Genomic DNA, 14,238 nt, shown 5'->3' with positions numbered 1-14,238 from the left:
CATTTACAGTATTGAATTAATATAACTTGGTTTCTGTGGTGAGATTCCAAGTAAAAAAAATCACAAGTATCTGCAAGCATTGTGAGTGAACAGTAACAAAGAAACAAAGAAAAGAAAAAAGTATTGACTTCAGGAGATGAAACCTCAAAAACAAGTAAAAGTGAGGGGAAAAAACCCACCTGCAGTTACTGTTTGTCACCACAGGGGGCACAAAAGAAAACAAAAAGATCTTCAAAATTGTAACTTTAATATGCTAGCATACTAAACAATACGTACAAACAAAAATAAAACGCTAATGTTAGCATGCTGACCTGGTGTAGTGTTAGATGCTAACAGCATGTTAACATCCAGTAAGCTAGCTGTTAATGGGCATGGAAGCATGGTGGTAGCATGTTAGCACGCTAACACATTTTAGCATTCTGCTCCGTGCACAGCTGAGCCTGAGGACAGTTGAGCATGGCAAAGTACACGTCAAACTGAAAGGAAGTTGCATCAAATCTGACAACACAGAGATGTGCGGGTAACATAATAACATCACCTCTCCTCTGGTGAAGCTTTACATTTTTTGTGGTAAGGATCTGAGAATGAGTTGCAAACTAGTCCCTCGATTAAAATCCAATTTTGTCATCTGGTTTGTAATGATCACCTTCTCTTGGACCTGATACCATGGTTATGGACTTTCTTGTTTTTGTTTTGTTTGTTAAGTTTTTTTTTTTTAATCTTTTTGGAAACAGTGATGTTTAAAACAAATGATGTCTTAACAAAAAGACAGTTTGGAAACTTAATGGAGCTGTGTGTGAGATTTAGTGGCATCTAGTGGTCAGATTGCAACTTACAACCAGCTGAATAGCCCCGCCCCTCACCCGCCCCTTTCTAAGCATGTAGAGAACCTATAGTGGCCTTTAAATAAAACACAAACAGGATGATTCTGTCTATTCTGAGGTACTGTAGAAAAAAAAGACTGTACACTTCTATAGGCTGCATGTATTTTATTCTCCAAATGAAACAGGCAATGTTTGTTTGTTTGTCTTGCTCCTTAGTAGTTGTCAGGGTTTTTGGACATTCACACACACAGTTCCTCTTGCTTAACTTCTTTTAAGTCAACAAAAGCACAACAGTTGTTATTTTCAGGTGATTATACACAAATGAAGACACAGTTATATATAATATTATATTCCATTTCTGCCAATAGAGCGCCTAAATCCTGCACACTGCTCCTTTAATGCAATGTGAAGTGAAATCGAAAACTGAAAAATGATAAGGAGATTTTATGGCTGTTTATGTTTTCCAGATACCTCTTATTCTTGTAAAATTTCTCTTTTCTTCAGCACCTCACTTTGTATCAGCAGAATGGACCAAATGTCTTATGGAAAATGTTTTTACAAAGCATCTTTTTTTTTTACTTTGTAGAATAGATACAGCAACACTTTTCTGCAATTCAACATTCAAAATGGGAATCAATCTCCAGCATCAGTCTCTTTAACAAGACCAACGCATCAGTGTTTTCCTGTGATGTGGTTGTCAAACTGATCATAGCTGTGCATCAAAATGTTTCAGATATGTTGATTGTTCATGAAATCATCAGTGGAAACATCACAAAAAAGTGCACACATGCAACTACTATATAGTATTTCGACTGCAATGATTCCTATCTGTTATAAATCATGATCTCTCAACTTCACACACTGAATTATATGGCACAATTTACAGTTGGAAGTTGAGTTTCAACATGGGTTCCAACTATTTTATTGTATTTGGGTACAGACTGTATAATAGACTTGGAAGTTTTTTTGAAGAATGAACCTTACATGATAAAAATAAATCTTTGTATTGTTTGTACATGAGTTTCAGTGAGAGTATTTCAGTTTCAAGTGAAACCACTGTTTGTGCTTTAACTCACTTAATGATCCACATATATGTAAAAATTAAAAGATAAACTCCTGACCTGACCAAATGTCCAGGTGTTGATTTAAACACATTTAACCGTGGAGAAGAATCTCAGTGTGTCAGATTTAAGCTCAGCACCACTGATCTGATATTCCTGCTATTGAGAAAGCCGTGTCCTATCCTCCTATCCCTCCTGTGCTGGTAGCTGCTCGGGTAACCTTAAAGGAATGCAGAAGATGATGCCAGAATTATTTTGGGCTGAGATTCAGATGTTAAAATAGCAAAAAAGGTTGCAGGGTAGATTACCAAGGAGAACGCAGACAGTTGTGATGTCGACCTACATGTAGCTCTTGTTCAGAGAGACCTTGAAAAGCAACGTTTCCAGCCAAGGCAAGTGTCTGCTAACAATGTGTTGTTGTGAATTTGTTGCGGATAGATAGAAGTCCATGTTAGAAAATATTTATTAGGCCGTACAGTGTTTGGATTTAAAGTACTGTACTGTTTGCAAGGTAAACATGTTTATAAAGCACTTTAATAAAGGAGGATGTACCGTGATGATACTGCATTGCCTGATGGATTACCACACTTTCTTCTTTTATTAATTTGCTCACAAATCCAGACGAACCACATCCAAAGGCTAAAGAGGGAAGTGTAATTCATAAAACCACCGAGAAGAGGCCCCGAGGAGGTAAAAAAAAGCCATTTTTATTTGCCCTCCATGTTAACCGTGGGCACTTTCCCATACATAGCATCTTTAATTACACAGAAGTAGAGCAGGAAGGACAGGTTAGCCTAAGGGGGGAGGCTATGAAAGCAGCGCTGCAGCTCAACATGTGCACCAGGGAAATCAGTTCTCTGCCCTGACTGTGGGAGGGAGGGAAGGGTTGTACTTATAGATCAATGAGGAGAAAGAAGAGCCTCCAGGTACTCCGGGCACATGTTGTACTTGTGCAAAGACACACTTTTAGTCTACCTTCAAGACTGGTATATACATGGAGCATATGCAGCTTTTCTTGCCAACACATGCAACCATGCACATGCAGAGACGGATGAAGCCATCATGATGTTTTGAGTGCACATCCGTATGCTGCGGCAGCTTAACAAAAGGTCACTGAAACCGATTTGGTCTCAACGACTCATCCCCGTGGACACGACAATAAGTCTCCGAACCCTCAGTGCCACATTACGTCTCCACACACCCGCAGAATGCAAATAAGAAGCCGAGCTGCCGTTGGTTTCTTTACTGTAACATTGCATACGCATCATTTGTGCGTCCTCAGCCTGTGGCAGAACCACACAGCTGCCTAAATGGATGCTAATGTATACAGTATGCATAGTATAAGTCTCACAAACCCAGTGTGTAAATTGTAAATGTACAGGTTGGACATGCCTGCAGGAAAAGAAATGCTGGTGTTTATAGGTCTTGAATACAAATTTTCTATATCTCTGGAGATAAATAAACCAACCTAAGTGCAGCTGAACTGTATATAAAATAATGACAGAGTCATAAGGTCATCTTGCAATTATATTTTCTGTGGTCCTTTGCTGCAGTGGAGTGCATTTATTGGCATAATTATAGTCTATATTTGAAGGCAATGTGCCTGTTTACTGGATGAACAATCCTCTCTTTAATTCTTTTCATTTCTGTTTCAGTGTTACCTTTCTCTTCAATAAAGCCTATTAAAGGTAATCGTAGGAGTTATTTACCTTTGTGCAACCTTTTAATAATGTTGCTCTAATGTACGTAGGACAAAAATGTGAATAAATAAATGAGCCATAAAATGATATATTAATAATTATTTAAATATTTAACGGACTTAAGATCTGATTACAGCATTCAACTAATATGTCAATAATAAGCAGCAGATTTAATTTTGATACATTTATATTTGGGTGCAGTGTCTCCCAATTGAAAAAGAAACTGCTTTAACAATATATTTCATATTAATATAATTTTACACTTTTACTTAATTGAATTTTAAAATCAGTCCTGACCATAACTACCAAATAATAATTTTCAGATTTTTGTTTGTTTACAAAATACAAAAACCACTGTGTTTTTTTGTTTAAACAAATGCACACAATAATTGAAATATTTTCTGTACAGCAAATGCTACAAATTAATTAAAAATCTTCTGCTAATAGAATGCATGATAGTAAGCAATAACCAATTGTTGGTTCGAACCTGCTGCTTAAACTCCCTGTTAAACTCTGTTATAATATCATGTATATGCTGCTTCTCCTGTGTGCGACAGGTTGTAAAAGCTCAAGTGAAATATCCAGACATGCCCAGAGGCCTCAGCTGCTTGGCGAGCCCTGAGGGTGCAGATGGCAGGTATGAGACCCCCCCGGCTTCAGAGCTCCAGAGGTTGATGTGGACTAAGTCGGGGACGAGCAACCATCTGGATGAGGTTCAGCCCAGGATCTACATTGGAGACATGTGAGATCAGACATACTAATAAAAGGATATAAATAGTGTCACTGTGGTCAATCACACAGTATATATCCTGCTTTATTGTCTATTTTACTCTAAATGGGATCATTATTTAGAAAATAATCATACTGTACTGAAGAAGACTTGAATCTAGCAATTGAGACCAACTTGTTTGTTAAATGTTTACTGAAGTAATAAATCAAGTGGGAAGTAGTCACTTCTATACAACCTGACTTCTTTTTACAGCCAATAGAGTCGCCCCCTGCTGGCCATCAGAGAGAATCCAGGTTTAGAGCACTTCCGCCTTGGCTTCACTTTATACAAACTGTTTGCTGAGAAGTTTACATATGGACTAAAGGTTATTTGTTAGTGTTCACAAATGTAAAAGAAGGAATTAATTCATGCATTTACTCTTGTTATGTATTTATGCTTTTGTTGCATACGGCTACAGGCTAATCATTAGCATATTCTAGTGCAAACTAGCATTAGCATATGGACATGCTAACAAGCTAATGAGATAAATAAAACATATTTGGTGCATCCAATTTTGTAATATTTGACCAGGTTTAGACAGCTTTCTGATATTTTTACTTTTTGTATGAATGAATTCTTTAAGTAAAATTGTTCAAATCAACAATTTATTTATACGTTTGCATCTTCTTACATCTTCTATGTTACACCCACCAAAAGGTTTCATAACTTATATATGGTTCCACAACAAACATTCTTCTAATTTATTCATTAAACAGCTTATTAATTACCCATAAAGCATTAGTAAATGTTTTATTAATCACAATTATGACAACTTCTGAATTATATATAAGCATATCTCTTATTATACATATGCTTAAATATGATGAACCCTTCTTTCACTCGGCACTGACAGAAAATTATGCTTTTCCCCTTTAGGTATGCAGCCAAAGACAAGAGGACACTCCACGCTCACCACATCACCCATGTGCTTAATGCTGCTGATGGGAAGTTCAACGTGAACACGGGCCCCAGCTTCTACCGAGACACCAAAATCACTTATCATGGAGTGGAAGCTTTTGACATGCCATCCTTTAACTTGAGTCCCTTCTTTTACCCAGCGGCCAATTTTATCAAGAACGCTTTGAGCGTGCCCACAGGTGAGGAGCTCTCACCGAGCTCAAGGTATTTCTCATTTTTTACACATTAAATGGAGCAGATTTTTTTTTTTTTTTTTTACTGCAAGGCAAAGTACAGAAACATTTGTCAGTCAATTCCCATTACAGCAGCCCCCAGTTGTATTAGTCATTAAAATGCAAATCAAACACTAAACATAATATCAAGCTAATATCTTTCCCCCACGGTAATCTTCTCATAAGCTCAGACCTTGGCCAGGAAAATTGGTTTTAAATGGATTGCCCTGGTAATTTGTAAGCAACACTTTTATTGGACATGGAAATTACACAATTATGTTTGTGGCCTGTGCCTGCCTGGCCTGTTATGCAAAGTGAAGTCGGTATCTGACATGACAGTAATAAGATGAGGCCTCCTCATTCACATGCTGGCTGATCGGGGGCTCCAGTGTGTGGCGGGCCCTACAGTAATCCCCCGCAGAAATACACAGACGCCAAGACAGTTCAATTACGCGCTCCTATGCGCCCTAATCCTCGGGCCCGATAAGGAACCAGGGATTACCGTGTGTAGAAACATTTGTTGCAACATTGTTGAAAACTTTTAGTCAGGAGTTAGAAGTACTCCTCTCTGTGATGTGCATGTTTTTAATCCACAGAGGAGTAACAAATTAGACAGTTAGATTAAAGTTCACCACAATAATCCAGTTATTGCATGGTGGTAAATACAGACATGGAGCTGGTAGAGGATGGCTGAGCTCTGGATTGATCCACAGGAAGTGCTGCTGACTTTCTGTTTCTGCTGATTGCCAGGCAAAGTGTTTGTCCACTGTGCAATGGGTCTCAGCCGCTCGTCCACCTTGGTTCTGGCCTATCTGATGATCCACGAGAACATGACGCTGGTGGACGCCATCAAAGCTGTCAGCCCCAACAGGAACATCTCACCTAACAATGGGTTTCTGGAGCAGCTCAGAGAGCTGGACAAACAGCTGCACTGCCAGGTGTCGTCTAAGAGCTGGAGCGCCAACGGGCGGACGTGAGAAAAAAATCCATCAGTCCATAAATTTGGATTATACCGTTGAGTTCGAAGATATGAATATATGTAAACATATTCCAATTTTCTTTTCCTTCTAAAGACAAATTCCATTTTTTGTGAAAAAATGAAAGTGACTTATATAAAAAGGCTTTTCATTGTAATGAAGAAATAAATAAACCAACAATGACTTCATTCTAAAAACAGTAAATAATATCATCTGTATAGACACAGCTTCATTATATAAAGAAAACTATAATAACAAATAAAAGGGTCTTGAAGTTGGCCTGGCTAAATAGGCTTGCAATTGAGATCGTTGACTTTATTATTTATATTATCCCAAATGTTTTCACAGTGTTTCAACCAGAGAAATCAAGAAGTATCAGTGTGTTTCAACTGGTTGCTTGTCAATGCTGTTATATGACCTTTAACCCTTTGGCTTCTCTAACTTTCTGCCATATACCATTGACTGCATGCCATTCTGCAACAGAGTAAAGAGCTAATTTATAGATATGATACTGCAATATCAATCCAGCTAAAGTGGCTCATGTCAGCCAACAAGCTAATGTGTACAGGAAAGTTATGACATTACAATACTCAACAAGCTCATGATGATATTTTTTGTGAATGTTTTGACCGCGGATAACATCGCTGGGATACCCCATGACTGAATTTATCATGCAATGTTAACTGTAACTGTATGGTACTATGATAAACTCAGTTGTTTATTCTGTACAAAAACATGAGTGCAATCCTCATAAGCTCTTAGTAAGAAAACAAATTTGAAATTTGAAAAACTATAATTCTGTGGAAAACGAGCAAACTCCACCTGCTGGTGAAGATTATGTTACACAATAGAAAGCTCTGACACAGCTCCTTAAACGACCCTGAGTTGAGGTGGTCAACAATCTCTCAGTAGTTTAAACTGTGAACTTGGACGCTGTGGGTGTTGGAGGCGTGTCCCCACCTCCATGTCTCCAGTGTCCGTAGGGCTGGTTGGTGTCGGCAAAAGGGCCTTTCTGTGTGGAGTTTGCATGTTCTCCCCGTGTCCCCCGAGGATCCCCTAACAGGGACCTCTCACAACATGCATTGATCCTGGTCGCTGTGGTGCCTAACTCTGGTTGGTCGAGGCGCCTGATGGAGGGGAGAGGAACCGGTGGGAATAACGCGATCCTCCCACGCGTTACGTCCTACCGGGGAAACTCCCTCTGTCAGGTGTCAAGAAGCGGTCTGCTAACTCCTCATGTCTCAGAGGAAGCATGAGTCCAGTTCAGGGCTCTCCCCAGACCGACAGGGACGAGGTGGCGCCCAGGATCATGATATAGGAAAAACTGGGTGATAAATAAATGGGTTACAAAATCGTGGGATAAAAATAAAAATAAATAAAAAACAAAAAAAACTGTGAACTGTGTCTGAGCATGCTCAGTAGTGGTTGCCTTCTCCAGAAAAGGAAAATGGAGTCTCTGAGTGGTTTCAGAACAAACTACACTGCCATCATAATGAGGAAATGTGCCACCAAATGCAACATGTTTGTGTTTTTCATAGTTTTTGGATGATAATGTCCATCATTATTCATGAAATTCATAAAATTCTAGCGGGACTGCACTTTAAATTCTCTGACATTTAGGCAATTATTGTTGTGGTTTGATCCAATTCAATGTGGCGATTCCTCACCATGTTTTGAACGACTTACACCATTACAACTGTAATCACTGCTGTGGTTCTGCAGTTAAAGTTGTCACAACACATGCAGCCTGGCTTCTGTCACAGCCATCTGAGGAATAAATAGTCTACACTGCTCCCGCCCAGGCTTTGGCATCTTCAGCTGTCTCGTTCCAGCGGGGCTCAGCCTCTAAACAACACTGATACCCTGCTCAGATGGAAAACAACAAGCTGTACCAGTAAGGTTAGAGTTTACCGTGGTTCCTTTCCAAATGCCTACAGGAAGAGAAACTAGCAGGACAGCAGAAATAACTTCTCAAATGTTCCATCTGGGAACGTCAAGTGTTTGGGGGAAATGATGTAGCGGTTATCCAAGTGTTGAGTTGGATATAATTTGTGATAATTATACAGCAACACTAAAGCGAAATATGCAGATATGAGCCCAGAGGAGGAGCCAGAGTACCAGACACCGCCCACCTGCGATCTGCTCAGCCTTCTGCTGAAGAACAGACGTCCCACTGGAGCTGTCAACGAGGTTTGGCCCAACCTCTACATCGGAGACGCGTAAGTGACATTCTCACTTCACGGCCCCGCTGCAATATGGTGATCTGATTGTGAAACTGTTGCCACAAACAAGTCCTGTATTTGGCCAACTCATGGGGACAAATATAAAATCTGTACATTTGAGTCACCAGTGATGCATTTGCAAACATACGCTTACAGAGCTGGTGGCCACAGGCGAGAGAAATCACTGAAGGCTACATCTCTTGTACCATCTCTTGTGTTGTTTACAGGGCTACAGCTCAGCACAAAACACTGTTAGCAGATCTGGGAATAACGCACGTGGTGAATGCTGCAGATGGCCCCCAGCACATTGACACTGGGCCACGTTTCTACAAAGACACTGACATACAGTATCATGGTGTAGAAGCACCAGACTGTAAAGATTTTGACTTGAGCCCATTCTTCACTGAGACGGCTGATTTCATTTATGGTGCACTGAGTCAGAGAGGTACAGTGAGTCCATTTAAGCCACAGAATACAAAATAAGTACAGTCAGGGGTGTAATTATACTGTATATCTAGGACGATGTCACCCAGAAGTTCTCAATATGGTAGCTTGTTCAGACATGGCTGTAGTTATCATGGGAGTGAAGGAGGTGATATTAGTATAAAGAGTGACAAAGAATGAAAATTTAGGACTTTCATCCAGGGGACCACCATTTGTGTCCCATGTGAAACCAAATGCCAATGTTGACTTATTTTAACTTGAATAAGTAAGTTACGCAACATGCTTGACTACACAAAAAAACATTATTTTAACCCAAATAACAATCTTTTACTTAACCAAACAAAGAAAGATGTTTCTTGTGAACACAAGTTTATTTTTAAAAGGACAGTGAGTCAACATATTCTTGTGAATTTTAACAAAAACGTGTGCAACATGGTTTGTGTAATATATTATAAACAGTTGCTGTTTAAAACATCTAGGTAACAATGTGATACAGAATTACTTGAGGTTAGACAACAAAATCACTTGTTTGAGGTTAGGAAAAAAAACTTGTTTGCACCATCAACCCCTTTGCTTTTTATCGCTATGAAGACATTCTCATCCAGGCATCTTTTATTTAACTTGTTTTTTAATGTGGATTAATATCTGTTTTTTTTTGCATTCAAGATCATTTATTTTTTGCATTTTTTTGTACTTTAAAAAATGGTATGAATGGAGCAATTTGACAGTTTCTGTAATGAGTTTGTTCACATTTAAAGCCTGTATAGTCATTTTGTTTTCATTTTAAGTGATTCTGTCTTTTGGCATTTTAGGTAAAGTACTCGTCCACTGCGCCAGAGGAATCAGCCGCTCAGCGACTCTAGCACTGGCGTTCCTCATGATCAAAGAAAGACTTACCCTGGTCGAGGCTGTGGAGGCTGTCCGCAGGGAAAGAAACATTCTCCCAAATGTTGGATTTCTGAATCAACTCCGTCACTTGGACTCCTTCTTGGCCCTGCAAAGGAAAACAACATCAAGGACTATAGAGAAATAATGGATTGAGCATTTTGATGTATTTTTCTACCCTCTAGCCAGCCATTGAAAAGTGATTTACATAAAGTAAGTCAGTCAGCACACATTGTGTAATCCATCACTGTGCAGTCACATCTTCGTTGCATTATAATGCATTTTAAGTGCAGATTCAATTGAGAGATCTGCACTTTATTTACTTATAACAATGACTGGCAAACAAAAACAAATGTACACTTGATATTCACTGTGGATTACATACTGAAGCAGGTTTTAAGAGAGAGCTGTAGACTAAAGACCTGGGCTCAACTAGACTTTTCAGACTTAGGAACTAAAATGATGGCTTGAGACCTGACAAAAGAAACACAGATGAGGAGGCAGCAGAAACAGCTCAGTGAGTTACAGGTTTTTGAGTCCAAAAATAAGGCAGGAAACGGCAGACAAGGTAACCGGTAAATAAGTCCAAGCAAACAAAACTCCTAAAGCAAAGAAACAATCAAGACAAAATGACAGAGAGCAGAGGAACTGAGCTGGTGTGAGTCAATAATGGGGAACAGGTGAGGAGGTCAGGTAAGTGCAGAAGGACAGGTGAAACTAAATGGAACAATTAACAGAGAATGAAATGACATATTTTTGTAAGCAAACACAGAAGTTAGCATCGCCATGGGGTCTATTGAGAATTAGCTGGAAATGTTGCATTGGATTTTGGATCATTGCAGAAAATAAGCTCCGTGGCAAACACACATTGATAATGCTGAAGCATTTTGTTCAGCAGGATAAAATTCACAAATGAACACCACTTTTATGATGTTTGAAGCGTTAATGCAGCCGTCAACAGTGAAAAGCTAACGTTACGCTATAGAGAACTACTCCACGGTCCCATGACTTGAACGTCACTACCGTTAGCTTCAGATGCTCTCTGACAAGCTCACCAGCGGTTTTGACATGCTAGCGAAACCGTAGACTAATAAATTGTTTATTAACCTAATCTACAATCTACAGGAGTTTGCAAGAGCACTGAAAAACACAACTTGAGGCTGTAAGGCGACTAGCAAGAGAGTTCCTGTCCGTGTCCGAAGTGATGAAATTTAATGTCCCTGACAACCACTGTAATCACATTTAACAACTTGTTAGCTACCACCTGTAAGACACATAAAAACTTCAAAATTGTGTTGTGTTGTGTAATTGTGTAAAATCTTGGCCTGCAAAGTCACTAAAGCTGTCAGCTAAATGTAGTGGAGTAAAAAAGTACTAATATTTGACTCTATAATGTAGTTAAGTAGAAGTATAAAGTTACATATGTGGAAATACTCAAGTAAAGTACAAAATTGTACCTAAGTACATTACTGGAGAAAATGTACTAAATTGTACTAAGTAACATGAGGTCATCTTTTGACTATTATACAGACATGAGACTTGCTGTGATAGACGTCAGACTTGGCTGAGACTTGTCTTGAATGACGTGTGTCTGACTTGAACTTGCTGCAGAAAACAATTAAAAACTGGTTTCCATGTTGTGCAGAAATGATTTGAAACCACTGGCTTTCTGCAGTGTCAGGAAAAATACATCAAGTGAATGTAGAACTGTGCGGCATGCGTTTGAAAACAGTCAGCAAAAATGTAAAGTATACATGAAATGTAGTTAAGGAGCTGAAGCATACAGAAACACTGGTATGGTCACATGCAGCACAATCAATATCACAGAGGCCATTAAAACAAATGTAGCACAGCTGCCAAAACCCCCTGCTGTTCTTGAACAACACAAAGACAGTGTATGCCTATAAATAAACAATGCCCCACTTATATATTCACATTTCTCAAAATACTGTGTCTTAACTGCTGCAATCCAGCATTGTACAGTTAAAACTGTGATGTCTAAAGAGGCTTGATACAAGATGATAAAAATATGCCAGCATGGTTCTGAGTGTGTATACAGATTCAGGTCAGACTTTGAAAAGAGATGAAACGCTGAAGCCATCTTAATAAGAGATGCTCTCCAGAGCACACTGGGAGAAAGAGAGAGAGAGAGATGCTGTCAAAATAAAAGGAATTGGATATCACAGGTTTAATGATTTCACTGTCAGAATGAATGATGGCAGAGTATGAAGATATGAGGGAAAAATAAAGGAGTCTGATGGTGTGAAAACTCTGTCTGACATGTTAGCAGCTTTATCCAGCCATTCTGCAATACAGTCATCATCACACTCTCACTTTGGGGGCTCACATTTAGATCACTGAATGGACCATGCATATCATATAAGGGGGAATCAAAGACATGTGCCATCCTGTGAAAAACCTCATCTGTCTAACAGTCTGACACATTTCAGCTCTCTTCTGGCCTCGAGAGGCTCCAGAAAATGCAGAACATCCTTAACGGGTGTTGCGAGGCAGCGCTTACACGTTTTCTCCCAGCGTCTGAAGATATGCAGGAAGGCTAAGAGAGACTGACACAATTTCAAGGAGTCGCTCACACGGCTGAGGAAAAGCTCAGAGTGCCCTGTTCACTCCAGTGAATTTGGGTATCCTTTGGCAATGTGCAAAGTTTGGGTAAGCACAGCTTCCTGCCAGCAGCGGAGATTAAAGTTGTGTGTTTAGAAGTGGATGGCAGGGACTGGCTGGGTGGAAGTTTTCCCCACAGGCAGAGAACGTGGCAGCTAAGGTCAGGGGCCCGCCACATCACAGCCCTAAAAATATCCTCTGCATTTGATGCCCGTCACAGAGCGGTTATACAATCTGTGCCCTCACTTGAGCCTGCCAGAATTAAACCTTACCATGTTCTGCCTTTAAGGACCGCTTCACAACAAGCTGCCAGAGTGATGAAAACAAAATTTCCGAGCAGGAAAATGAGGGACTTCAATCTCTTGGTGAGTGGTGTTGGATTGGAGATGCATGTGAAAAACAAAACTATTTTTTCATGATTACAGAGGGAGAAAAATGGAAGCAAGTGTGTATTTTTTCCTCTTCCCCCCCCTTTAAGCCAATAAATCATTTGTGAAAGGAAGCCACAGTGAGAAAATGGCTTCTCACAAGTCAAAGACTGGCACCAAGATAAATGTTACAAAGGCAGCAGAGGAATCCAGTCTAGTGGATGAATATGTCACACCTGGGGGCTATGAGCTGGAGAAAATCCTTAACCGTGGGAGTGTGGCTTACACTCATGTCAACGAGGTCTGGCCTCATGTCTACATCGGGGACGAGTAAGTAAAAAAGTATTAAATTACTAAAGTGAACGAAATAATGGAGGATTAAAATAATGTTCTTGGTGGTTTCTTGCAGGGAGACTGCAAAGGACAAGCATAATCTGAAGAGGTTGGGTATTACGCACATCTTGAATGCAGCGGAGGGGACGTGGAACAATGTGGACACCGGAGCTGGTTACTACAGCGACATGAACATCGTCTACTACGGTGTGGTGGCAGAAGACGTCACAACCTTTAACCTCAGCCAGTATTTCTTCTCTGCTGCCGGGTTTATAGAAAAAACCCTGAGGAACCCTCAGAGTAAGAAAACACAAAGTTAAAAGGTCATATAACTGAAACAACTTCTGCTTGTTTCTTATTTTTATCTTATTTTTTATGAGCTTTTTCCCTGATTGTGTGATTCACGTATCTACAGATAAACTGCTGGTGCACTGCGTGATGGGAAGGAGTCGCTCCGCCACACTTTTCCTCGCCTACCTCATGATCTGTGAACACATGACGGTGGTGGACGCCATCGAACATGTGAAGAAACGCAGGAGGATCATCCCCAACTGGGGCTTCCTGAAACAGCTGAGAGAGCTGGACATGCAGCTCCTGGAGAAAAGAGAAGACTCGACTGAGCAGAGCTGATTGAAGGACTCGTGGGGCAAGTTAGGCCTCAGGTCGAGCCTCAAGTCGACAAGTTCAAGTAGGATTTCGAGTAATTTGAGACAAGTCAAGCATTAAGTCAGGAGAAAAGTCTCTGGTCAGTCAAGTTCAAGTCATGTCAAAAGTAATTGAGGAGAAGCCAAGTCACGAGTCATTCGATGCTAGTCCAAGCCAAGTCTTAAGTATATCAGAGCAAATCTTTGGTCAAGAATCAAATCATTTGAGACCAGTCAGTCAATTCAAGTAATTTGAGAC

At 40.0% G+C, this 14,238-nt stretch overlaps 3 protein-coding genes across 3 annotated transcripts; all 3 read left to right on the top strand.

Moving 5' to 3' along the window:
• The first annotated feature begins 4,172 nt into the window (after positions 1–4,172).
• Positions 4,173–6,578, top strand: LOC131959767 (dual specificity phosphatase 29-like). The gene is made up of 3 exons (XM_059324985.1): positions 4,173–4,327; positions 5,231–5,451; positions 6,235–6,578. Exons 1-3 carry the CDS (start codon positions 4,173–4,175, stop codon positions 6,459–6,461), a joined length of 603 nt encoding a protein of 200 aa, XP_059180968.1. The 3' UTR covers positions 6,462–6,578.
• Positions 6,579–8,552: 1,974 nt separating this feature from the next.
• Positions 8,553–10,226, top strand: LOC131959215 (dual specificity phosphatase 29-like). The gene is made up of 3 exons (XM_059324346.1): positions 8,553–8,680; positions 8,911–9,128; positions 9,940–10,226. Exons 1-3 carry the CDS (start codon positions 8,553–8,555, stop codon positions 10,158–10,160), a joined length of 567 nt encoding a protein of 188 aa, XP_059180329.1. The 3' UTR covers positions 10,161–10,226.
• Positions 10,227–13,135: 2,909 nt separating this feature from the next.
• Positions 13,136–13,965, top strand: LOC131959217 (dual specificity phosphatase 29-like). The gene is made up of 3 exons (XM_059324347.1): positions 13,136–13,332; positions 13,412–13,635; positions 13,751–13,965. Exons 1-3 carry the CDS (start codon positions 13,151–13,153, stop codon positions 13,963–13,965), a joined length of 621 nt encoding a protein of 206 aa, XP_059180330.1. The 5' UTR covers positions 13,136–13,150.
• Positions 13,966–14,238: the final 273 nt, after the last annotated feature.

Source organism: Centropristis striata, chromosome 21 (assembly GCF_030273125.1).
Source record: "Centropristis striata isolate RG_2023a ecotype Rhode Island chromosome 21, C.striata_1.0, whole genome shotgun sequence".
NCBI classification, from domain to species: Eukaryota; Metazoa; Chordata; class Actinopteri; order Perciformes; family Serranidae; genus Centropristis; species Centropristis striata.
The sequence above is the reverse complement of the archived record's forward strand: the minus strand, read 5'-3'. Positions and strand labels throughout refer to the sequence as shown.